At 53.1% G+C, this 22376-nt stretch overlaps 4 protein-coding genes across 5 annotated transcripts; all 4 read right to left on the reverse strand.

The window, feature by feature from the left end:
• Nucleotides 1-1149: 1149 nt before the first annotated feature.
• On the reverse strand, nt 1150-2845 carry LOC127393053 (group IIE secretory phospholipase A2-like). The gene is made up of 4 exons (XM_051637690.1): nt 2776-2845; nt 2534-2681; nt 1911-2017; nt 1150-1324 (listed from the first exon to the last, which is right to left on the reverse strand). Exons 1-4 carry the CDS (start codon nt 2843-2845, stop codon nt 1182-1184), a joined length of 468 nt encoding a protein of 155 aa, XP_051493650.1. The 3' UTR covers nt 1150-1181.
• A 3140-nt stretch (nt 2846-5985) lies between these two features.
• On the reverse strand, nt 5986-8093 carry LOC127392985 (basic phospholipase A2 A-like). Of its 2 annotated transcripts, XM_051637553.1 has the most exons (5): nt 8002-8093; nt 7579-7634; nt 7267-7396; nt 6656-6762; nt 5986-6518 (listed from the first exon to the last, which is right to left on the reverse strand). In XM_051637553.1, the coding sequence occupies exons 2-5, from the start codon at nt 7616-7618 to the stop codon at nt 6394-6396; spliced, it is 402 nt and encodes a 133-aa protein (XP_051493513.1). In that variant the 5' UTR covers nt 7619-7634; nt 8002-8093; the 3' UTR covers nt 5986-6393. The 2 variants fall into 2 exon arrangements, with proteins under 2 accessions (XP_051493513.1, XP_051493514.1); XM_051637554.1 differs by lacking the exon at nt 7579-7634 and having other exon boundaries at nt 8002-8080.
• Nucleotides 8094-8304: 211 nt separating this feature from the next.
• Nucleotides 8305-10000, reverse strand: LOC127392988 (basic phospholipase A2-like). Its single transcript, XM_051637556.1, has 5 exons — nt 9990-10000; nt 9642-9682; nt 9232-9376; nt 8617-8723; nt 8305-8539 (listed from the first exon to the last, which is right to left on the reverse strand). Exons 1-5 carry the CDS (start codon nt 9998-10000, stop codon nt 8415-8417), a joined length of 429 nt encoding a protein of 142 aa, XP_051493516.1. The 3' UTR covers nt 8305-8414.
• Nucleotides 10001-10531: 531 nt separating this feature from the next.
• On the reverse strand, nt 10532-12407 carry LOC127393054 (phospholipase A2, membrane associated-like). Its single transcript, XM_051637691.1, has 3 exons — nt 12151-12407; nt 11811-11917; nt 10532-11716 (listed from the first exon to the last, which is right to left on the reverse strand). The coding sequence occupies exons 1-3, from the start codon at nt 12405-12407 to the stop codon at nt 11571-11573; spliced, it is 510 nt and encodes a 169-aa protein (XP_051493651.1). The 3' UTR covers nt 10532-11570.
• Nucleotides 12408-22376: the final 9969 nt, after the last annotated feature.

A 22376-nucleotide genomic window follows, 5' to 3' on the forward strand; every position in this document is an offset into this window, starting at 1 on the left:
GGGTCATTCTTCATGTGTATATTCCAGCATCATATAAAATGGTTTATGCTCATGTTAGAGTTGTGTGATGGTTCCTGTAACTGCAGGGCACTGAGCCTTTTTGCAGGCACAAACTCTTGAGGGCAGCATCGGCTTCACCAGCTCCATCCTAGATGTCCTCTCATCCCAAAGCCCTTCCGTGGCACTAGAAAATAAGTAAAAGGAGAACAAGTGTTTTAGAGTTACAAAGATACATTTGCTGTAGGAAGGGATGTTGCTTGTGATGAAACAGTCAATGGAGCCAAGCAGAAGCACTTGATGCTGAGGTGAAACTCCAAGAAAATCCCTTCAATGCCCCTTTATTTTGGGAAACTGCCCCCTCTGAAGGGGTGCAGAACACATTTCTGGAGATGGCTTTAAAATGGAGGCCTTCAAAATGGAGATGGCCTCTATGGAAGCCCAGGCCTGAGGGACAGCTGGCCAGGCCTCATTAGGGCTAATTAGGCATTGCATGCAGCTGTGGTGAGGGCTGAGGAGACCTGCCCAGCCAGCTCCAGGTCCCCACAAGGACCTGCTGAAGATGGAGTGCATGAAGGAGCCACCCCAAACTCCCAAGACCATCACCACCATGCTCCTGCACAGCTTTGCTTAAATAGTGATTAGGAGCAGAATGGGGCTGTGTTGCAGCCAAGCTCCCTGAGGGGAGCTGGGTTTGGAGCCTTGGTTTGGGGCCAGGGCGCAGCAGCTGCTGCTTGTTTCTGTGGATTTGGATTTTTTTACCTCTGAAGCTCTTTAAGATTTACTGCTTAACTGCTAAAATTCTGGTACATGTTTTTTAAGAAAAAGATGCAAAAATACGAGTATACATAAATATTTACCTCAGAAAACCAGCTGTGAAGCTCTGCGCTGTTTTCTACCCCTTCCACCATCAATTCCCGAAACACAAACATGACACTGGATTTACAAATTACAATTACTTTACAAATTGCCTTTGAAAATGTTTTTTTTATTTGCAGAGAGTCCCTTGTTTATTATGATTTATTGAATCGTGGGGAGCAGGTTTTTCTCTGTGTACCAGCTCTGGGGAAAGGTGCCAGGTGCCATTTTGGTGCCACAGGGCTGGGCTGTGCCCTGCCTGGCCACAGGGAATGCAAAAACTTCACAATTTAGACCATTTATGTCAGGTTTTGAGCCCAGCATGTCTAGCAGCGGGGAGTTTTCCCCTTGCACCGAAAGTTGGGGTAATTCTTGTAACTGTTGTGGTAGGTCTTGGCTGCTCTTTGGAAGCACTCGGCCAACCGCTTGTCGCACTCGCAGCTCTTTCTTTCACACAAAGACTTGGATTCTGGAGAAAAAATTGGGGGAATGGAGTCAGAAGAAGGGGGTGAGAGTTGGGGGATGTCTTTAGGACCAGCCCTGCGGTGTATGCAGCCCTGAACATTGAGTTTGGGGTGTCTTGGGTAGTCCTCTTACCTCTGGTGCATGGAACTACCTGGCTAGGAACCATGTATGGCCCTGGAGGAACCATTTAATTTACTTTATCTCCCTACTTATGTGTAGATACTTTTTTCACAGTGAAATGCTTTGTTTTGATGCACTTGCCCTGAAATAGTAGTGCTTGCTCTGAAGAAATGGGGGTGGCAGAGCCAGGTCCCCATCTAAGATGGGAGGATCACCTCAAACCCTCACAGTTTGGCTGCTACAGAAAAGCAAGCCCTCTCTTTTGGGAGGACTCCAAGCTTTAAACTTCACTTTAGTCCTACCAAATGTATTGCCCTATTTCTGGTGCTTTCCCCCCATTTCCTCCCCCCTTCCTGCAAGTGGTTTCCTAGCCAGCGTGGTCTAAAGGACATCTTGGAAGAGAGGTCCCCCAAGGGAGTGGATGGTTGTGCCTTTCCCCCTCAGGATGTTGGCCCCATGTCGTCTCTTACTGCAGTTGATGTGGCCTCCCTTGATGGAGTATTTGTACGTGACCAGCTTGGGGCTGCAGTGAGAAGAAGACACCTTGTTGTAGCAGCAGTCGTGGGCATGGCAGCACCTGTGAGCATAAGAGCTGTGGTCAGGGCAGGACGGGGAGCAGCTGGGGACATAACCATGGTGGTGAACACCTGGTGGTGCACAACATCCGTGAGAAATGTCTTCCATTTTGCCTTGATTAGGCACGTGGTTGAGCAGCAGCCTTGTTCTTGGTGCTGGAGGAGAGAGGTGACTCACACATTCCTGGCATCAGCTCAGCTCTCTTAATTGCTTTCCCATTGCTCTGCTGCAGTGACTTTGCAGAATACTGAGTGGCTGCTTTCAATTAGCCCAGGTGGTGACTGGCTCAGGGTGCATTTCTGCCTAATGCCTACAAAGGCAGAAGACATGCTGATGTGCCCCGTTCCCATCAGCTACTGCTACTAAGCAACTGTTTAAGAGGTGTTAAGGACAAACAGCCATTTTTTGCATTGCTATCTCAGCTCCCAGGAGCAGGGGTGAGCTTTCCCCTCCCTGGACCCAGGGGCAGGGAGGTGAGGAGGGCTGGGGGCACACGTTCCACCAGCTCTTGACTTACCAGTCAGTGGCATCCAGTGGCCGTTTGGATCCCCCCCAGCCACAATAGCAGCCATAGCCATTGTAGGAGAGCCACGATTTCCCTGTCTTGTGCTTAATCATGGAACCCAACTGAAGCACGTTGCAGCTGGTGGGGACCAGCCCTGCGACTGGAGACAGGGGGTTAGGAGTGTCAGGAAAAGCAAACCCCTCCCCATCCCACCCCTCCTCAAAACCCAGAATTTTTGCCCTCCCCAACTTTACCCATCAACTCATCAGGTGGTGTGGGAGCTGAGGGGTACTCACAGCAGAGGAGCAGCCAGAAGAACTTCATGTCTGGTGGTGGCAGCTCTGGTGTTGGGGTGAGCCCACGGTTCCACTGGTCACACCTTTTATGGCCACTGTGTACCTGCTTGGTGGGGCCCCTCCTTTGGAGAGCCCGAAGTAGGCAAATATTGACAATCCTCACCGTAATGGTCCTGCTTTGTGTGCAAGCCTCTCTCAGCACTGTTGGAGGCCCCAGCTGCAGGATACCCTTTGCAGGGGAGGTTTTGTTTGACTGGCATGAGTAGGGCAGACTGGGGTTCAGTGCATTTACAGGAGCTTGTAGTGAGAGGGCAAGGGGGAATGGATTAAAACTGGAAGAGAGAAGATTTAGGTTGGATATCAGGAAGAAATTCTTTGCTGTGAGGGTGATGAGACCCTGGCCCAGGTTGCCCAGGGAAGCTGTGGCTGCCCCATCCCTGGCAGTGTTGAAGGGCAGGTTGGATGGGGCTTGGAGCAACCTGGGCTGGTGGGAGGTGTCCCTGCCCATGCAGGGGGTTGGATCTAGATGATCTTTAGTGTCCCTTCCCACCCAAACCATTCTATGATTCTGGGTTTCTCAGCATCCCAATGCCTTCTGGAACAAAACAGAACTTGAGGGAGAATGGGAGTCACTTTGTTCCTGTATGACTTAGTTTTTTGATGCCTTGGTTAGAAAACACCATTCTGTATCTCACTGTTTCCATCGTGACTTATCTGAGCTGGGAGAAAGTGCAGCCAGTGCAAAGCACCCTCCACTTCTGACTTACCAAAGCAGGCGAGGTGCAGCACCCTGAGAGAAGGAAGGTCTGGTTGTCCTCCAGAACAGGCAGTGGCTGAAGGCAGGGCTGAGTGTGCTGGTTTTTTTGTTAGCAGGAGCTTGTCAGTGCCCAGATGCTCCCTGTACATGGGGGTGCTCCATCCCTTTCCCTGTGTCCACTGTGCATGGGTTTGCTCTCAGAACAGAATAAGTCAAGGAATAGGGTAAGGGGAAAAAAATAACGTGAGTGGTGTATAATGGAAGGGTAAAAAAATAGAGGATGGTTATGTTGTTTGCCTGGAGAGAATCTCTAATTAATTGGTGATGCTGAGCAGTCATTTTAGGGGGTTTCTTCTGGCAGAAATTGCAGATGCTTGGTGCTCTGTGCTGCTTTGCAGGGCAACCCCAGTGCAGGCAGACACTGAGCCAGGGGGAGGAAATCCCCCTGTTGCCAAGAGGGAAACTGAGGCAGGAAACAAGGCTGCAACTTTTGTGGGAATCAGAGAGATGTGTAAAAAGGGAACTCAGGCTGGACCTCAGCAAAATCTCTTCCCCTCCTTTGCCATTTGCCTCATCAGCTTTCCAGGCCAATTTAAGTAGCCCCTGAGATGGCCTCTAGTTAATTAGCTGAATTGGGACTTGCCATAATAGCAAATTTTCTGAGTCCACAGCCAGTTTTTAACACTGGAGAATAAAGTATATTTCTGTCCATCCAAGCTGCCAGGTGAAAGGCCCTCTGCCCCAACTCCTCTACCCACAGCAGGTTTCCAGTGGCCCTTCTCCAATTGTGAAACAACACCCCTCCTTGGGGTGAATCCCCATCCCTGGAAGGATGTGGGTTTTGTTTCTCTTTAACAATATGCAAACCACCACTTTTTCAGCCCAGTTTCTTGCAGTGTCCCAAGCGGGTGCAGTATCTAAGCCAACATCAGCACTTGGAGCTCTGTATCAACAGATTTGTACAGCCAGGTGTCCAAGCAGGAAAACACAGAAATAGTTAAAATTCACTCAGAATTTAAACAGGGAGAGTGTATTTCAGCTCATCTTGGTCTTCAGCCAGTCTCCATGATCACCTCTCTCCTGTGTCAGTGAGGATTTGATCCTTGATTTATGCCATGCAAACAGCAGCTGTTGGCCAAAGGGCTGCCTTCTCCTTCCTTGTTTTCTCCTGGACTACAGCTGACAGACCAGGAGGATGGCTGAGCTTGATCTCTGGGTTATAGTCAGGGGGAAGCATTTGTGATTTAAAGGTTATTTCCTTTGCTGCAGCTTGGGTGGGAATTCCAGTTGCTGATGCCTGAGATATCAGCCCTTGGGGAAATACTATTTAGTTTCTGTGGCTAAATTTCATTGCTGAGCCCCACAGGGGTTTGCAGCCCTGAGACCTCCCAGGGGTTCAACCCTGCTGAAACGGTCGGCAGGGCAGAAAACCTGCACTGTGAGGATGCTTGTAGGTGGGAGGTGAAAGCAGCCACAGCCTGAGCTGCCTTTCCTGGGGGATGTGCTCGGGGTTGTTGCAGAATTGGGCCAAAACATTCTTTTCGGGTGAGAAATCTGTTTTGCTCCGTGCTGAGCATGAGGCAAGAGCCACCTCCTGGCCACTCTGTCTCAGCAAAGGTTGCCAGCACCCATCCCCCCTGCAGCCTTTTGCACCAGCTTGGATTTCTCTGCCTCGGGGCAACGACAGCTTTTTCAAAGTGCAAAAGTTCAGGGCTCAGAAGTTTAGGGGTGCAGATGTATCGTAGAACAGAACTGTAGAATCATGGAATGGTTTGGCTTGGGAAGGACCTTTAAGACCATCTAGATCCAACCCCCTGCATGGGCAGGGACACCTCCCACCAGCCCAGGTTGCTCCAAGCCCCATCCAACCTGCCCTTCAACACTGCCAGGGATGGGGCAGCCACAGCTTTCCTGGGCAACCTGGGCCAGGGACTCACCAGTCTCACATTACCCAAAAAGGGGATGATACTGGTGGGCAATGCTGGCAGCTGGGGCTGGAGCATTATAAATCACCTCCCTGATTATTTGTGCATTGACCTTTAACCTGCTGCTGAACTAACCTTTAAAATTTGAGTGTGCAAAGGGACTTTTTTATCCCAGCAAAGTGTATCTCCCCGTGTTGCCTCAGCTGGTGAAACCAGACACAGCCCAGGCAGAAGTGAGATCTTAAATCATTTGGAAATGTTGCTGCAGAACACATGTAGTCCTTGTTTTTGGTGCTAACTCACTGACTTGCAGGCTTTGGAGATGATGTTTGAAACGGGCTCTCGAGTCTGCTGCTCGTGTCTGGCTTTTAACTTTGTTTCTGGGCAATTTCAATGGGAAACTTAGCTAAGAGGTTGGCATCTCCTCGCTGGCTGCAAGGGGTGGTCGCTGGGCTCAGCCGAGTCATGTCACACCGAGGACAGCTGTTTTGTGCTCTCTGGTTTTATTTTTGAGCAACAGAAGAGAATCTGTAGCGAAGCAGAAAGCAGAGGCAGCTGAAAGGCTGCTTGGGGAGCTCGAGCCAAGGGGAAATGAGTGTCATCCCGGTTTCCATCCCGTCCTTTCCCACCGACAGGGCGCAAGTGTCCACCCCTCCCTTGTTTCCTATGCTAAAACATCCCATCTGCGCTGCTCCCCCTCCTCCGATCCAGTGTGTAATGACACAACTTCACCAGAGGGCTGGCTGTCCTCGTGCCGAAGCCAAAAAAAGCCCCAAGGAGGCAAGGAGACCCGCTAAGGTTTGGGAAGCGCTCCCGGCACCGCGCTGTCCCTTTCCTCGTCAGCCTGGAGGTGGTTTTGCAAAAGAGCCTTTTTGCTTCAATGTCTTTTGTTTTTCAGCACCTCCCGGCTCGTCCCCGGCACCGGCTCCGGTACCGGAGCAGCCCCCGGCTGCGCACCCGGCAGAGCAGGGCTGCGCGCTCGCACCTGCACGCGCCTCTCTGGCACCAGCTCCCGGACCCTGCAGGGACCGGAGAGAAAACACCTCTGAGACCTTATTTTAGGGAAGATCCCGAGGGTATTGAAAGGAAAAAGGGCATCATAAAGGAAGGAAATGGTCTGGGAAAAGGCATCCCGAACGGAACTGTGGGGACTCACTGCAGGTGGGAATTCCTGCCCCGGGTGCTGAAAGGGGCTGGATGGGTCCCGGGCGGCACCGTCGTGCAGCCAGTTTGGCGTAGCAGCAGGCACGGAGCCGGCAGCACCTGCGGGGAGAAGGAGAGTCTGGCCTCATCCAGAGCATGGCACTGCCAGCCCCTAACCTGCCTGGAACAGGCTCTGTCAGCTGGGTGGGAAGAACCACCAGGGTTTGCACTCTTCTTATGCTCTACATTACCCACAAACTGCCTTTTCGAGCCTGTTCCCATGTCCTCTGCTTCCCCTGGCAAGCCCTGCTCAGCTCCAAGAGCCCCTGTGCACCCTGGCTTTGGGTCTGTCCCCATCCTCCTTGTGCCATCCCCATCCTCCAGTGCCATCCCCTTGACTTGAGGCAGTTGTTACTGGCACAACCCTACTGACAACAGGGCTGGAATCAGGGTTGAACACCACCTCGCTTCCTCCCTTCTCTAAAACCTGTTCCCTTTCTGCTCTTGTCACCTGGGCTGCGTTTTGCAAAGCTTCAGAGAATGCTGCTGGGATTGCTCACAAGCCTGAGAGTTACTGTGGGGCTAGGATTAGCCACCCCAGGGCTAGCATTTTATTGCCTGTACCGGTCCATGGAAGCCATCGAGGTGCCGCTGCTGCCCCATCCCGAGGAGCAGCCGTGGGTGGTCAGATTTCCAACGGTGCTTCCCTCGAGTCCTGGGGCACGCGGGAACTTCCCATGAGCTGCCACCACACCTAGAGTGACCCAGAAAAGTGATTTTCCCCAAGTTATACGCAGAAATGAGGCCCCTGGGGAGCCAGAAGGGGAGAGGAGGGCTTTGCTGGGAGTTTCCCCATGGAGTGCACGGAGGGTTTGGATCAGCTCCCTGGATCAGTGTGGGGCTCCTGGCTGTGGGTTGGGGAACGGCTGCACTTACTGCAGGAGAGCAGCACAGCCAATGTCAGCAGGACCCTCATCTTCCTCTTATCCAGGCTTGGGAGGAGAAACAGAGAACAGACTCAACCAGGCAGTTTGGCCAGCCGTGCACCCTTGCATCTGTGTTGCTGCCTCTTGGCTGAAGGCAAAGCTTCCTGAAGCTGTCTCACCACTGCGCATCTCCCACCTCCTGTCCCACCACTTTTGGCCCCCAGGGCATGCCTTTGCAGCAGCAGTGCAGCAATCCCCCAGGGCTACAACCTTCCCAGACAGGTTTTTATCCTAAAGCAGTGTCACTTTATCTGCTGGGATGGAAAAGCAGCGTGCCTGCTGCCTCCTCCCAATATATCCCCCCTGTTTTTGTTCCCGCAGCAGCTATGCAGCCACCCCATCCAGCGGCAGAGTGAAAGTGGGAATTGCTCACCAAGGGATCACTCCAGCTCTGATTCCTCACTGCCAATCTGTCCTTCTGTGGGGAGCTCTGCCCTCCGTGTCTATCCCACGGGCTCCAAACTGAAATTACTCTTCTGTCCCAAATATGCTCTTCTTCTACGCCCCTTCCCTCACTGGCCAACCCCCCCTTGTCCCTGTGGGCTGTGACGCAGGGAACGAGACGGAGTTTTCACCAAGTTTGGGGTGTGTTTGGGGAGGATGATGTCGAGTATTTACAGGGATTTCTCTCCCTGCCCAGTAGCAGCTCACAGAGATTAAGCACCTTGTTTATTTTCATACAGATTGAATTGACAGCAGCACCAACGTGGTCTGTGCAGGCAGGGATGGAAGGTGATCTGGATGCAGAATCCATGAATTTGCTCCAGCCCTGCATCCCAGCTCTGGTCACTGGCACCGGTGCTTGGGATAGAAGCAGTAGCGTTTGCTGTAGCTCCCCAGGTTCCTCTTCAGGCAGAGTGCCAGGCTGCGGTCGCACTCACAGGAGAACTTCCCACACAAGTTGTCCTTTTCTGCAGGCAGAAGGGAGCCCAGGGTCACACCTGGCTTTTTTGGGGGGTGTCACCCCCTTTGCCAGGGTCCTACTTACGGCAGGAGGGGCTGCCACCCGACCAGCTGTAGTGATAGTTCTTCAACTTGGCATTGCAGCTGTACCTGATGAGGTTGTCGTAGCAGGTATCATGCAGCTGGCAGCACCTGGAGGGGAGCTCAAGGCTTTGGGGGGTGGTTTGTTGTTTTATTTTATTAACCCCCTACCCTATCAATTTAAAAGTGTGCAGGGATGTTGTGCAGCCTGGAGAAGAGAAGGCTCCAGGGAGACCTTAGAGCACCTTCCAGTGCCTGAAGGGGCTCCAGGAAAGCTGGGGAGGGACTTGGAACAAGGGCAGGGAGTGAGAGGACAAGGGGGAATGGATTAAAACTGGAGAAGGAGATTTAGGCTGGACATGAGGAGGAAATTCTTCCCTGTGAGGATGGTGAGACCCTGGCCCAGGTTGCCCAGGGAAGCTGTGGCTGCCCCATCCCTGGCAGTGTTGAAGGGCAGGTTGGATGGGGCTTGGAGCAACCTGGTCTGGTGGGAGGTGTCCCTGCCTACGCAGGAGGGTTGGAACTAGATGGTCTTCAAGTTCCTTTCCAATCTGAACCAGTCTAGCATCCTATGATTCTCTGATGTGTTGGGGCAGGGAGGTTTTTAAAGGGGTTTCACCTGTCGGTGGGATCCTTGGGCTGCCCTCTGCCCCCCATACCACAGTAGCAGCCATAGAAGGAATAGTACAGCAAGGCATTCCTCCCTGTCACCTTTGTGATAATCTTGTGCAGATTCCAGAGGCTCCCATGAGATGGGGACAAACCTGTGGGGAAAATTGGTGGAACTCACCCCAGCACCCCACCCCCCAACAGCATCCTTGTCCCCCTGGCCCTCAGACTGCTATCAGGATGTCTTAAAAACAAGTAGAGACAATGGAAAGGAAACATATCCCTGGCTCAGTGAAGGAAAAGTTGTGTGTTTCGAAGAGGTGGTCGTGAGGAAAGATCAAGAAAGCTCCAGTCTGGTCCTAATTTCCATGGATGTAACTCATGGAAAGCCACAGGACTGCTGTGAGCCAGGACACTTACCCCAAGCAAACAGCACAAGGAAGGCCAGGAGAGAGTTCATCCTCTTGACAGCCCTGGGAGAGGAAACCAAACCATATTTTCTCTATTATATCAACCACTTGCTATTATGGTTCCCTCTCATCCGGGGGCAGAGATGCTCTGGGGATTAGGAGGGTGAGGATGTGCCCATCACCATCCCTCTGGCACACAGCTTTGCAGTGTCAGGGATGGGAATGGGATGGCAGAGGGGTGGGGCAGAGCAAAATGAAGGGAAAGGGAGAAAAGTTGGAAGATCCATCAGCTCTGGAGGGCTGCACCCTGCTGGAGCCTTTGGGATGGCATCTCAGGTAGCTTCTCCTTCCCTCTTGCTTTCCTGGCATGGACCCTGTTTGCCCCATAGCTTTTGGTTCAAGTAGGAACCCACTTACCTTAGCAAAAGCTGCTGCTTGCTCACAGGGCCCTGTAGCCAGCAGGGCTTGCTTTATATAGTGTTTGCTCCTCACCATTGTGTGCTCAGACCCCATCCTTCCCCTTTACAGGAATGCAGAAACACCCCAGCTTCACACCAGGGTCAGCATGGGGTGGGATGTGCTGGTAAAGCAGCATCACTTCCAACCCAAGGAGGAAGCCAACAGCCTTTGCCCCCAGCTGGAGATACATAAGGGCCTTTGTCTCTGCCCTCCCCAGCACCATGGTGCTGTGTCAGGGGGTATATCATAGCCCTGGTTCAGCTTTTGCACTCCAGCAGGTGCAAAAAAAAAGCAGGTTTGAGTTTTTTGAGGGGTCTCAGTTTGGGTACTGTCCTTCTGCCCTACTGCAAAGGTGATTCAGGGCAAGTGATGGGTTATTTGGGAAAAGTATATGGGCAACAATAAAAGCATCTCCAAATGTGCTGTTCCTAGAAATACAGGGTTAGGCAGGGACTGGATGATTAAATGCTCACCCATCGTGAGAGGGAATGAAGCAAAATGAATGTTTTTGGGATGAGTGACTGCAAATACTCTTTATTTCTCTCAGTATGATTTTTCCACTTCCACACTGCAACTCGTATGCAGAACTTGTGGAGAAACTAGTTAGTCACCAACTTAACTGCCCTCCTAAATTCGCATCTGCCTTGGTATGGACAAGGCTTTGAAATCTTCCCTCCTCTGCAGATAACTAGTCTTTACCCTTTATTTTTACATAAGCAGCAGAGGAGGGTCTCAAACAATCTCCCACATTTTCCCACTTCAATTATTCCTGTAAAAAACCACCTTTTGGCCTTATCTGCCCCTCAATGCAATTGTTCGAGGTTTTTGGGGTGATTTCAGCTAGTGGGAAGGGACATTGGTAGAAGCCAAAAAACCTGGCTGCCATCAAGGCTCACCACTGGGGAATTATTTAGTTTACAAACCCCAGGGAGCTTTACTTGGTGGCATTTCTTTGTCCTTCTTAGCTGAGGGGTCTGGCAGCAGCACTACTGATCCACAGTGGGATAGGCCTGGACAGGGAAGGAGTAAATAACTGGCTGTGAATAAGCCACTGTCAGACCTTTGTTTTTTTTGGGATCATGAAAATATTGAGGTGTCTGGCAGCTGGTGTGAGAGGCAAAAGTGTTCCCCAAACTTGGCAGCCCACATGACTCCATTCCAGTGCCTCAATCAGCAGCTCTGAGAAAACACTACAGAGAATAATTTTGAATAACTTTTATTTCATGATCTTTGCTGGGAACTGAAATCAAGAAAGAAAAACGAAAGGAGGAAGGGACAAAATAAGAAAAGGAAGCTGTCTCTTTCTGTGACCTCGGGGATTTCCATCCCTAATGTGTGTGTGCCCTTCTTCACCCTGAGCATCACCTTGTGGTTGGACTTTGCTGGCTCCAGCTCCGTACAGCCCCCACATCAGGCTTTTCTTGCCATGGCAATGGGGAAAAACCAGTCAATATCTGCAAGCCTGGATGCAGATTTCTCCTCAGCACTGGAGCTGACTTCCTTGGCATTTCAGCTTGAAATAGAAGCGGTAGGATTTGTTGTAGGAAGTCAAAGTGCCCGCGAAACACGAGGCCACTGCCTTGTCACAGAGGCAGGTCTCTCTCTTGCACCAGCTCTGCTCATCACCTGCAGGGACAAAACACCGTGTTACCTGGTGGCTTTTCTAGCTGGCATTGGCGTCCCCGTGGACCTCCCCCCCACCCCACCCAGCGGTACTCACTGCAAAAGATCTCCCCATCGGTGACATTGAAGTGGTAGGGGGTGATCAGAGGTCTGCACTTGCCCTCCCGCAGTTTCCTGTAGCAGCAGTCGTGGGCATGGCAGCACCTGCGGGGGACACTGTCTCACACTGCTGCCCCTGAGCCCCCCCACGCCCCCTTCGGAGAGAAAGGAGGGTCCACCCTTGAATTTAAGGTCACTGAGAGGAGGGGATGACAAGGGAGCAGCAAGATGCGGCTGGAGAACGGTGCAAATTCCCCTCTGGTAGGTAGCACGGCGAGGAGATTTAAGGGATCGTCAAACCAGAGCAGCGAGTTGGGGATGCTTTTCCAGGCACTCACCAATCCGTGGAGTCCACCGGGGTCCCTCTGCCTCCGATGCCACAGAAACACCCGTACCAGCTGTAGGAGAGCAGGGCACTTTTCCCCGTGGCCGACCTGATCATCTGCTCCAACTCCAAAACGCTGGCGCCAGCCGGGATCAGCCCTGGAGGGGAAGGGACCGGCTCAGCCGGTGCGGAGGGACGGGGCGGGCAGCATTCCCCACATCTCAGGCTGGGCAGAGGAATTAGGTGAGCCTGGTGTTGCTGGAAATACATGCTTTGAACCATGAGAACCCCCCACCCAAACCCTCTCGGGATTATAACCAGTGTCTGCAACCGCTGGATCTGGTCTGGCGGAAGGTGTCAGCACGCTCTGTACAGGCTGGGTTTGCATCCTGCAGCTGACACTGCCACGTTGCCAGGATCAGCCCTGGGCTTGGCACAGGGCTTCTGAAAATAAATATGTATCTGAGCATCCTAAAACCTTCCCATCATGAACACCTTCAGGACCACGGCAGTGCTACATGAAGCATTAGAGAGAAGCACCAAGACTCTGGGGTTTTGCCTCTTTTTTTTTGCCACGCTGGCAAGATCCCAGCCTGGTTGGGTGAAACAGGGGCACTTACCACAAGCCAAAAGCACGGCAAAGAGGAGGTTCTTCATCCTTGGGCTGGCCCTGGAAGAGGAAACAACACCAGTGGGTGATGAGCAGGACACCGAGGGCATGGAGCTGGCTGGGTGCCCCCTGGCTGCATCACATGGTGACATTAGTGTCACCGTGGGTATAGAGTATTGTGGAGGAACCACCATGCCCCAGCCCACACAGCTGACACCCAGCAGGGCCTTTTGGCTCCAGTTTTGGTATGCAGCACTTGGCAGGGACATATCGAGGGACATGGTGGGCTGATGGAGAATCTCTTGGTCTGCAGTCTCCCAACCGCTGTCTGATGAAATACGAGGGCCATAAATTCCCCCCCTCTCCTTACCCCGCCTGGAGTTGGCTGCTCCCAAACTGCTGGCCTTGTGGGTTTGGTTTATATAGACAATGAGGTCCACCCCCTCCTCTGCGCTGACACTGCGGTTCATCCCAGAGCAGGACTCACCAAGCAGGCCCTGGCTGAAGAAGAAGGGTCCCATCCTTCCCCTTCGCAAGGAACTCCAGTTTGCCCACAGTGGTGGTGCTGCCTCCATAATCCCGCTCCTGTTTGTCACCCGGGCATGAAGCTGTCTCCATCTAGGGCTGATGCAGCTTCTGGAAGAGGCCAGACAAGGTCTTGGCTGTGGTGTTTCAAAGCCATGGCATCCCTGATCATTAAGCATCCCCTTCCCACCTCATCCACAAAAGAACTTCCATTGGGTGGCTGGAGAGACAGGACAGAAGTGGTTTGTGCCCAGGAGGAGCAGAACTGGTACCGTGAAGGTTGTCACATCCTCGTGGCAGCTGCAGTGGTGGCACTTTGGCCTGGGTGCCATCTCAAGTAGTTGCTTCATGGTGCCAACTCATCCCCTGCAACCTCAGAGGTGATTTCTCTTGGGTATTTCACTTGCAATTCCCCCCTCCCCAGATCCATGTCCACATCCACACTGAAGAGAGGATGACAAATGCCAGGGTCTCATTTCTTGGGTCTGTGCATTTCCTGTCCTGCCCCCAGGGCATGGCAAACTCTGCGCAAGGGGTCTGTGGAATTAAATAATCAGCTGGAAATGCCATGGAAACCCAACCTGGAATACTTTTCAAATACAGTTTATTTAATCACCAGAACAGAGACGTGATACAGAAACACAAGGGAAGCAGAAAACCAGGGGAAGGAGGGAGAGATAAGAAACAAAAGATGTTATCTGCCCTGCCAAACTGTGGGGCCAAATGCAAACACACACAGAGGCCCCACCCTCAGCGATTAACCACACTTCTAGGGAAGGGAATTTGGAGCCTGGGGAGTTGGGAAACGCAGGGATCTGTGTTCAATAGGAAAAAACCTTTGCTGAATTTCTTGAGAGCTGCCAAACCTGCTTACTGGAAGGGACGTCACCTCCCAAGGCTGGCAGAGATGTCTGTCCTGTGGCTTTTCTTCCCTTTAACTTTGTATTTCCTCCTGCCAAGTGGAATAAAAAGCCAAATAAATAAAAGATTTTCAAAAAATCTAAGCCTGATGAGGAAAGGATAAGCATCAGCTCACCTGCTTCCCTGCTCAGGGAGGAGGAACCACCTCGAAATGCCACGATGCCCAAACCCCCTGCTTTCCCCACCTGACTTTTAGAGCTGTGGCATCCCTGATGATTAAACAACCCCTTCCCACCTCATCCACAAAAACGCCTTCCATTAGGACAGATTTTTTCCCCCCTTGTGATGTTTGTTAGGTGCTCATGTGCTTTGGTGTTCCTTACCCTTCAGGATGGGCCCTGATGAGGAAGGTGGCCCTGATCTCCTGGGAGATCTTGGTGTTTTGCTGTAAAGTTTGGCTAAATGTGCATGAAAAGCACTTAAATGGAGAGCAGAGAGCTGGGATCATGCTGGAATCACTCAGAAATGGGTTCCACAGGTGGATTTAACCAAATCCCTCCATTTTAAGCCCTTCCTTTCCATGGAGGACCTCAGGAGGGTGAGCACACAGGGCTAAATCCTCTTGTCAATCAAACTGCAAACCCGGGTGGGTAAAAACCATACGTGGAAGTTATTATCCAATGGGAAAGAGGGAACTTTCCAGCCTTCCCATGAGAGGTATTGACTCACAGATTTGTTTGCTCATTATTGAAATGTAAACTCACTGGGTGCTTTGATCTTCAAGCACGTGGCTTGGGTGTGATGTTGCTGAACATCCCATGGATGGGGGGGGAGGAGATGACATGAGACCATTTTCTGACCTTTTTAATCCCTTTACCACCTTGATCTCTGATTTAGATAAAGTTATCTGAAGTTATTTATTGCTTGTTTCTTGCTGCCTTTGATGAGCATCTGGTTAGTGGGAAAAGCAGCTCGTTAACCAGACACAGGGTTTAAAAAGGGATTAATGGGAAGGGATGGAAATGGTGGTGGTGGGTAATTTTTTTAAGGCATTTTTATCAAAACGAGTGAGTTCAGTGTTTATTTATTCAGTTTTTATTCAGCAATGGCTCAGGTTCAATCCCTTGCCATGGGGTGGTCAATCCCTAGTCCTGTTGTTCCCATCCTGCTGCTTTTGCTCAGGAGAGGGTCTGGCACCCTATTTTTAAGGAAAAAAAGAAGGCTTTTAGTATCCAAGCCCAAGAATAAGGGGCTTTCTGTCAGTAGGGATCCCTCCAGCTTATGGGTGGGTGCTGTTGTATTCTAATAGCTCATTAATATATATTCTTGGTATGTTAATACAGGGAATCCAATGACTTGGTGTTTTTTTACCCGGTGCCCAAGACAAGCTGTGGGTAGAGTTCCTGTCCATCCTCTTCCTCCTTCTTGCCTCATCATCTTGACCACTTGGGATGTGTTTTTTCCTCTAGTTGGAATCTGGTTTTGTCTAAATCTTACTGTGTCGCTGGTATCTAAGCCCTGTTTTTATTCTGCGTGTCCCTTATGTCCTCCTTTATGCGACTTTTTTTCCCCAGAATGTGATTTTTTTCCCCAAAAATTTGACTTAATTGATCAACTGCAGCCCCGCGGCACGAGCGGGCCTCGCTGCGACACCGGAAGTGGGTCGGTCGCCTTGGCAACGCGTCTGTGTGTGTCCCGGCGGGCGGCACCGGCCGGGCCTGGCTGTGGGTCTGGGCCTGGCTGTGGGTCTGGGTCCTGGCTGTGGGGCCGGGCCTGGCTGTGGGTCTGGGCCTGCCTGTGGGTCTGGGTCCTGGCTGTGGGGCCGGGCCTGGCTGTGGGTCTGGGCCTGGCTGTGGGTCTGGGCCTCGCTGTGGGGCCGGGCCTGGCTGTGGGTCTGGGCCTGCCTGTGGGTCTGGGCCCTGGCTGTGGGGCTGGGCCTGCCTGTGGGGCCGGGCCTGGCTGTGGGTCTGGGCCCTGGCTGTGGGTCTGGGCCTGGCTGTGGGGCCGGGCCTGGCTGTGGGTCTCAGCCTGGCTGTGGGGCCGGGCCGGGCCTGGCTGTGCGTCTGGGCCTGCCTGTGGGTCTGGGCCCTGGCTGTGGGTCTGGGCCCTGGCTGTGGGTCTCAGCCTGGCTGTGGGGCCGGGCCTGGCTGTGGGTCTGGGCCCTGGCTGTGGGTCTGGGCCTGGCTGTGGGGCCGGGCCTGGCTGTGGGTCTCAGCCTGGCTGTGGGGCCGGGCCGGGCCTGGCTGTGCGTCTGGGCCTGCCTGTGGGTCTGGGCCCTGGCTGTGGGTCTGGGCCCTGGCTGTGGGTCTGGGCCTGGCTGTGGGTCTGGGCCTGCCTGTGGGGCCGGGGCCTGGCTGTGGGTCTGGGCCTGGCTGTGGGGCCGGGGCCTGGCTGTGGGTCTCAGCCTGGCTGTGGGTCTGGGCCCTGGCTGTGGGTCTCAGCCTGGCTGTGGGTCTCAGCCTGGCTGTGGGTCTGGGCCTGGCTGTGGGGCCGGGGCCTGGCTGTGGGTCTGGGCCTGGCTGTGGGTCTGGGCCCTGGCTGTGGGTCTGGGCCCTGGCTGTGGGTCTCAGCCTGGCTGTGGGTCTGGGCCTGGCTGTGGGTCTGGGCCCTGGCTGTGGGTCTCAGCCTGGCTGTGGGTCTGGGCCCTGGCTGTGGGTCTCAGCCTGGCTGTGGGTCTCAGCCTGGCTGTGGGTCTGGGCCCTGGCTGTGGGTCTCAGCCTGGCTGTGGGTCTCAGCCTGGCTGTGGGTCTGGGCCCTGGCTGTGGGTCTCAGCCTGGCTGTGGGTCTCAGCCTGGCTGTGGGTCTGGGCCCTGGCTGTGGGTCTGGGCCCTGGCTGTGGGTCTCAGCCTGGCTGTGGGTCTCAGCCTGGCTGTGGGGCCGGGCCCTGGCTGTGGGGCTGGGGCCTGCCTGTGGGTCTGGGCCTGGCTGTGGGGCCGGGGCCTGGCTGTGGGTCTCAGCCTGGCTGTGGGTCTCAGCCTGGCTGTGGGGCCGGGCCCTGGCTGTGGGGCCGGGGCCTGCCTGTGGGTCTGGGCCTGGCTGTGGGTCTGGGCCCTGGCTGTGGGTCTCAGCCTGGCTGTGGGTCTCAGCCTGGCTGTGGGTCTGGGCCCTGGCTGTGGGTCTCAGCCTGGCTGTGGGTCTCAGCCTGGCTGTGGGTCTGGGCCCTGGCTGTGGGGCCGGGCCCTGGCTGTGGGGCCGGGGCCTGGCTGTGGAGGTGAGTTACAGGGTCAGGACTGGGCTGTGGGGCACAGGGTCGGCAGAGGGGCTGTGGTGGTGAGTTATAGGGGCCGGGGCTATGCTGTGAGGCCAGGACTAGGCTTAGCTGTGGGGCTGAGGCCAGACTGTGGCACTGAGGACCCTGATGCGGGGATGGAGCTGTGCTGTAGGGCCAGGGGCTTGGGGCTGGCTGCTCTCCCAAGCCTTGGGGTCGCCGTGGTTGGGGTCACCTGTGGGCACAGCCTGTCCTGACTATGGTTCTTTATCCCAACCCCTCACCCAGGCACCTGAACACAAAATATGCTGCATTGAAAACAGCTCCTCACAGCAAAGCTCTAATTCATACCATGCAGAAGCAGTACAGACCCTGGCTCTGGAGGGTCCCACCATGACTTCTGGCAGATAGGTTGTTTGGGGGGTTTTATTCTTATTATTCTTTTACTCACTTGCGTGATGCACTTAGGACTTCCTCTTCAGGGGATGCTGAACCTCAGCTCGTTGTCTTGGAGGTTGTTTATTAGAGGCAGTATGTGAAAAGGCACAACCCCCTTTCCCTTCCCTCCCTCCCTTGGGCTCCTAAGAAACTCCAATGAGTCACTTGGTGTCCAGGCTCACACAGGGAAAGATCTCTCCATCTCCAAGCAGGTTCCTGCTGGCTCTGGTCAGGGTGTGCCTCTGCTGGGACTCTTGGCTTTGCTGGGCGTTGCTGAGCATTCCCATTTCACAGTGGTGGAGGAGAAGCCAAGCATCCAATACCAAATTGCTGGCAAAAAGTTGTGGAACAACCCCAGTGGCTGTTCCCTTCTCTGTGTTTTGGGGTGAGGAGCAGCAGGTGAGTCTGACTGAAGTGAACCATTCCTGGAGAATGCCAAGTGATCAAAGCTGATGTATTGTTTTTTTCTCCCTTCACAAATCTGGCTACGCAAACAACAGAAAAAGAAGGGGAAGTGCACCACCCTTTGTGCTTCTCCAAAATGTTGCTGTGAGGTTGTGACCTGGTTGTCCAGGCTCCTGGGCTTTCTTCTGGTAAATCATGAGGGGTCTGAGAGCAGCTTCACTTGGGGAACATGCAGCAGAACGTGGCTTCACCTTTAATGGAGGTTAATACCAGTATCTGTTAAGCAGCCTTTGGCCACAGGAGAAGTCAGAATAGGTTTCTCTGTCTGAATCAGACATATCCACTCTGCATTTCTGGGGATGCACCTCACAATCCTTGGCACCTGGAGGGGACACAGATGACGATGGTGTTACTGCTGGAGTGCAGCCACTGCCCCAGCTGCCACTGGAACTGCTGTCCTTCCCACTGGTCTCTCCTGACAGAAACGGCTCCAGTTGCCCCAGACCCCTGGTTTGGGAGGGAGGGAAGGACAAGGCCCAGCAGGGCTCACGGGCAGGGCAATCCAGCCACAGGGCATGAACAGCTTCAGCCAAGAGACAGGGACTCTCTTGGACATGTCCTGCATGTTGCTGCCCCTCTGCCTGTCATAGGTGTCATCTGCTGTCCTGGCCTCGCTGGCTACCAGGAGAATGTCTGTCCCCTGAGAATGCTGGAGGTTGTCTCCAAACCCTTAATTAGGGGGTCAGATGATAGCCTCATTTGCCCCCCCGTGCACACTCGCAGCCATGGGCGAGTACATGGGACTTTAGCTCCCACTGCTTCATGCTGTCATCCCAACAGCTACTGGTAGATACTCTGGTGCAAAAAGAAGAACAAAAGAAACAAAATTAAAAAACTAAAAATCAATAAATGTTTATGTAGAAAGTGATAATTGATACACACCTTCATTAGAGAATGAATCATTTTAAAAAGGTGTCTCAATCGCTCCTCAGTTTCAGTTGTTCAGTCTTACCCACCACCCCAGAGAAGAGACAACTGTTTTATACAAATATGTTTATATACAAGTCCACAAAACAAATAATTCAGCTATGAGAAGCACCAAAAGTGTCATCCCAGGTACCTGCCCCATGCCAGCCCAGTGCCCTCTCGCCTCCAGCTCCTGGACGGCGCGGTGGGACCCCCTGCTCCCCCTCACCCAACCCCAAGCAGGTTGTGTGATTTCTGAAGAACAGGAGAAATACTGCTCTGCTGCATTTGGGCTTCTTTGTGCTGGCTGTGCTTCCCCTCGCCGCCCCCCCCCCCCCCATGAAACAGAACCACAGGACTGGGTTGGTTGGAAAAGACCTTTAAGGTCAAGTCCAGCTTTACCTCAACACTGCCAAGGCCACCACTAAATCATGTCCCTCAGCACCACATCTGCTCGTCTGCTGGTTCCAGTGCCTGACAGCACTCTGGGTGAAAACGTTTTCCCCAATATCCAGTCTAAACCTCCTCTGAAACCACCTGTGGCCATTTCATCTTGTCCCATCGCTTCTTACTTGGCATGAGACACCAACCCCCCCCACCTTGCCTTCAGGTAGTTGTAGAGAGCAGGAAGGTCTCCCCTGAACCTTCTTTTCTCCAGGCTGAGCACCCCCAGGCCCCTCAGCTGCTCCTAATTATGGGACTTGTGCTCCAGCCTTTTCCCCAGCTCTGTTGCCCTTCCTGGGACACGCTCCAGCCCCTCCATGTCTTTCTTGTCGCAATGAGCAAAGAAGCGGATGCAGAGAGTGTGACGAGCCCCTGAAAGGTGGGAGGGCCAGTGTTGGTGCTTAGAGCCAGGCTACAGGGGTGGGAGAGGCCAGTCTACAAGATGATAAATTAGCCCAGTTTGTGTTCATTTGCTGGTAGAAGTGGTGGTTTGAATGTACTCAAATGATGGCAGCTCTGGGTGCAGACACAGGCAGCACTTGGGTTCTTGGCTCCTCTAGAGAAAAGGTCCCCTGACTGCTGTGGATTCTTGCTGTGATTTCACAGTTGCAAGAGTTGGAAGAACAGCACCGTCAGTCTGAGCCTTGTGTTCATGGCTTGGGTGACAAGGGAAGAGAACTAAGAGCTTCTTCCCAGAAACTGCAAGACCTGCTCTTGGCATCTTCTGGGACTGACACTGCAATAAAAGAGCTGGAAGAACGAGTGCAATGGTAAGAGAAGAGCAGAGTGACCCAAGGTGTCCGTCTGTCACGAGCCGATGCCGGCACAGAAGCTACCGGCAGTCAGGACGCTCCCGCGACTTCTCCACCCACTCTGGAGGGGTTTTTAAATGAACCCCAGGGCACACACGTGGTGCTCGCCTCTGGCCGCTGTATTTTAGAGAGAAGATTAGAATACCACCCTCACCACGCCCACAAATTGTTACTGAGGCCAATGTTTAGTTTACTAATTATCCGGTTTATTAAGGGTTAAAGCAAACTGAGGGATAAGGTTTAGGAAAAATGTAAAAATGGCAAACGGGTACCAAGGATATATCAGGGAAGTAACGCAAAAGGTCCTGTGCCCTTAAGATGTTCTCTACGAGAGAGGGTTGTAGACCAAAGGAGAGGGAGGAAGGAGGGCAAGCCCGACACAGTCCTCCTTAAAGACGTAGCAATGTGTGTGCGAGAATGGGGAGAGGAGGTTGTGTGGAGTCGTTACCCTCTCGCGGCGGCGCTTCCCCTCCGGTGTCCGGTTGTGTGGGGGGTGCAGCCCCCGGGGCGGTCCTCGGCGGCTTCTTCCCCAGCGGCAGCAGCAGCGAGGACTGTGGGTGCCCCCCCCCGCTCCTCAGCAGCAGCGGAAGCTCCTCTCCTTGGCCAGCGGCTATGGCAGGATCCTGCTTCCTCATTGTGCAAAGGAAGGTGCTCAGGAAAGAAGTCACCCCAGGGGCCGGGAGAGGCGGAGGTGGGGGATCCTCCTGATTTCCCTGAGGAGCTCTTTTCTGTGTGCCCTGTCCTACAGAGACCCTGCTCTTTCAGTAGCAGCGTTGGTGAATGACAGTGCTGAGAGGGGGGATTCTTTCTGAATGACGAGAATTCTTTAGCTGGTGGTTCCAGGGTCCTGCCTTGGTTGCTGATGGGAGGGAGGGGGCAGAGCTGCCTTGCCGAGTCCAGCTGGGCCCTGGGAACTGGGCAGGTGGATCAGGAGTGATCCTGGTGGGCAGGAGTGATCTCTTTGTCTTGACGGGGGCTGGCAGTGTGTTCTCTGCTTCAGGAGCAGGCAGCCTCTGGGGACAGGCCAGAGCAAATCAGAGCCCCTTGCCAAGAGGCACAGAGAGGGCAGCTGAACTGCAGAACTGGAGCTGTTGAAAGGGAACTGGAGAAGACAAAAAAATACCCTGCGAGGCACCATTTCTAAAAAAGAATCCACACGAGCAGAACTGGAAAAGTACAAAGAGCTGTATCTGAAGTGAGTTAAAATCAGAGAATGCCTATAAAGTAACCAGGAAAGGGAAGTACTTGGTGTGTGCAGTGGTACTAAGGGACTACTTTTCCCTCAGGCATTTTCCTGCTAAAATTCCAGACCTGTTGGCCCGTCCTGTCAGCGGTATGTACATTAGCCTAAGATGGTGTATTTGTGAGGAAAGTTCCTTAAGACCCTTCCCCTGCATGAGAACTGTCCTAATTGATCAGGAAATTATTAGGTGTTTTTTTTTTTTAATTGATTGTGTTTTAACAGGCAGCCTTTTTGCCAGTCTCTAATAGTCTCCTCCTCTTAGTCAGTGGTGGCAGCAAAGGTGAATTTCATGCCATTTACTGCTTGAGTGAGGATTTTCTTCCCCTTGGAGAACAGAATTTGATTCTGTGAAGCAAGAAAATAAAAAATACATTTTTTGGCTTCCATTTTAGCAGTGTGTCTGAGGTTGAGCTTTCCCTGGGAAAGGAAGGGTAGGTCAGAGTTCCTGTGCAGGGGGTGGACCTTTCAGAAGGAGCCATGAAAACACGTGGCATTCAGGGATTCCTTTGAAGGCCTAATGCTGAGAAGTCCTAGGTCTTGGTAACTCTTGCTGCCCCTTGCAGGTCTTGCGACTGCTAAGAAATAGGGCCCAAAGAACCTCAGATAAAATGCTGTTCTGGACTTGGTTGCTCTTAATCCCTTCTGCTTTCAGAAGCTGAGTAACAGTCAAAGACCTGGAGGGTAACTTGGTGGAAGTGTCACTGCCCAAGGTAATTCTTTGGATGCT

The sequence above is a fragment of the Apus apus genome, chromosome 20 (genome assembly GCF_020740795.1).
Source record: "Apus apus isolate bApuApu2 chromosome 20, bApuApu2.pri.cur, whole genome shotgun sequence".
Lineage (NCBI taxonomy): Eukaryota > Metazoa > Chordata > Aves > Apodiformes > Apodidae > Apus > Apus apus.

Bases quoted from the DNA above. Each gene is read 5' to 3' on its own strand.
- LOC127392985 (XM_051637553.1), bottom strand. From the start codon at position 7,618: ATGAGGGTCCTGCTGACATTGGCTGTGCTGCTCTCCTGCA. The intron at 7,397-7,578 runs GTAAGTGCAGCC...GGGTCACTCTAG, and splicing joins GGCTGTGCTGCTCTCCTGCA to GTGTGGTGGCAGCTCATGGG. The intron at 6,763-7,266 runs GTACAGGCAATA...TTCTCCCCGCAG, and splicing joins TCGATGGCTTCCATGGACCG to GTGCTGCCGGCTCCGTGCCT.
- LOC127393053 (XM_051637690.1), bottom strand. From the start codon at position 2,845: ATGAAGTTCTTCTGGCTGCTCCTCTGCTGTGAGTACCCCTCAGCTCCC. The intron at 2,018-2,533 runs GTAAGTCAAGAG...TTATGCTCACAG, and splicing joins CCACTGGATGCCACTGACTG to GTGCTGCCATGCCCACGACT. The intron at 1,325-1,910 runs GTAAGAGACGAC...TTTTTTCTCCAG, and splicing joins GGGAGGCCACATCAACTGCA to AATCCAAGTCTTTGTGTGAA.
- LOC127392988 (XM_051637556.1), bottom strand. The intron at 8,724-9,231 runs GTGAAACCCCTT...GCTCCCCTCCAG, and splicing joins CCCAAGGATCCCACCGACAG to GTGCTGCCAGCTGCATGATA. The intron at 8,540-8,616 runs GTAAGTAGGACC...TTCTGCCTGCAG, and splicing joins GGGTGGCAGCCCCTCCTGCC to AAAAGGACAACTTGTGTGGG.
- LOC127393054 (XM_051637691.1), bottom strand. From the start codon at position 12,407: ATGTATTTCCAGCAACACCAGGCTCACCTAATTCCTCTGCCCAGCCTG. The intron at 11,918-12,150 runs GTGAGTGCCTGG...TGTCCCCCGCAG, and splicing joins CCGGTGGACTCCACGGATTG to GTGCTGCCATGCCCACGACT. The intron at 11,717-11,810 runs GTGAGTACCGCT...TTGTCCCTGCAG, and splicing joins CGATGGGGAGATCTTTTGCA to GTGATGAGCAGAGCTGGTGC.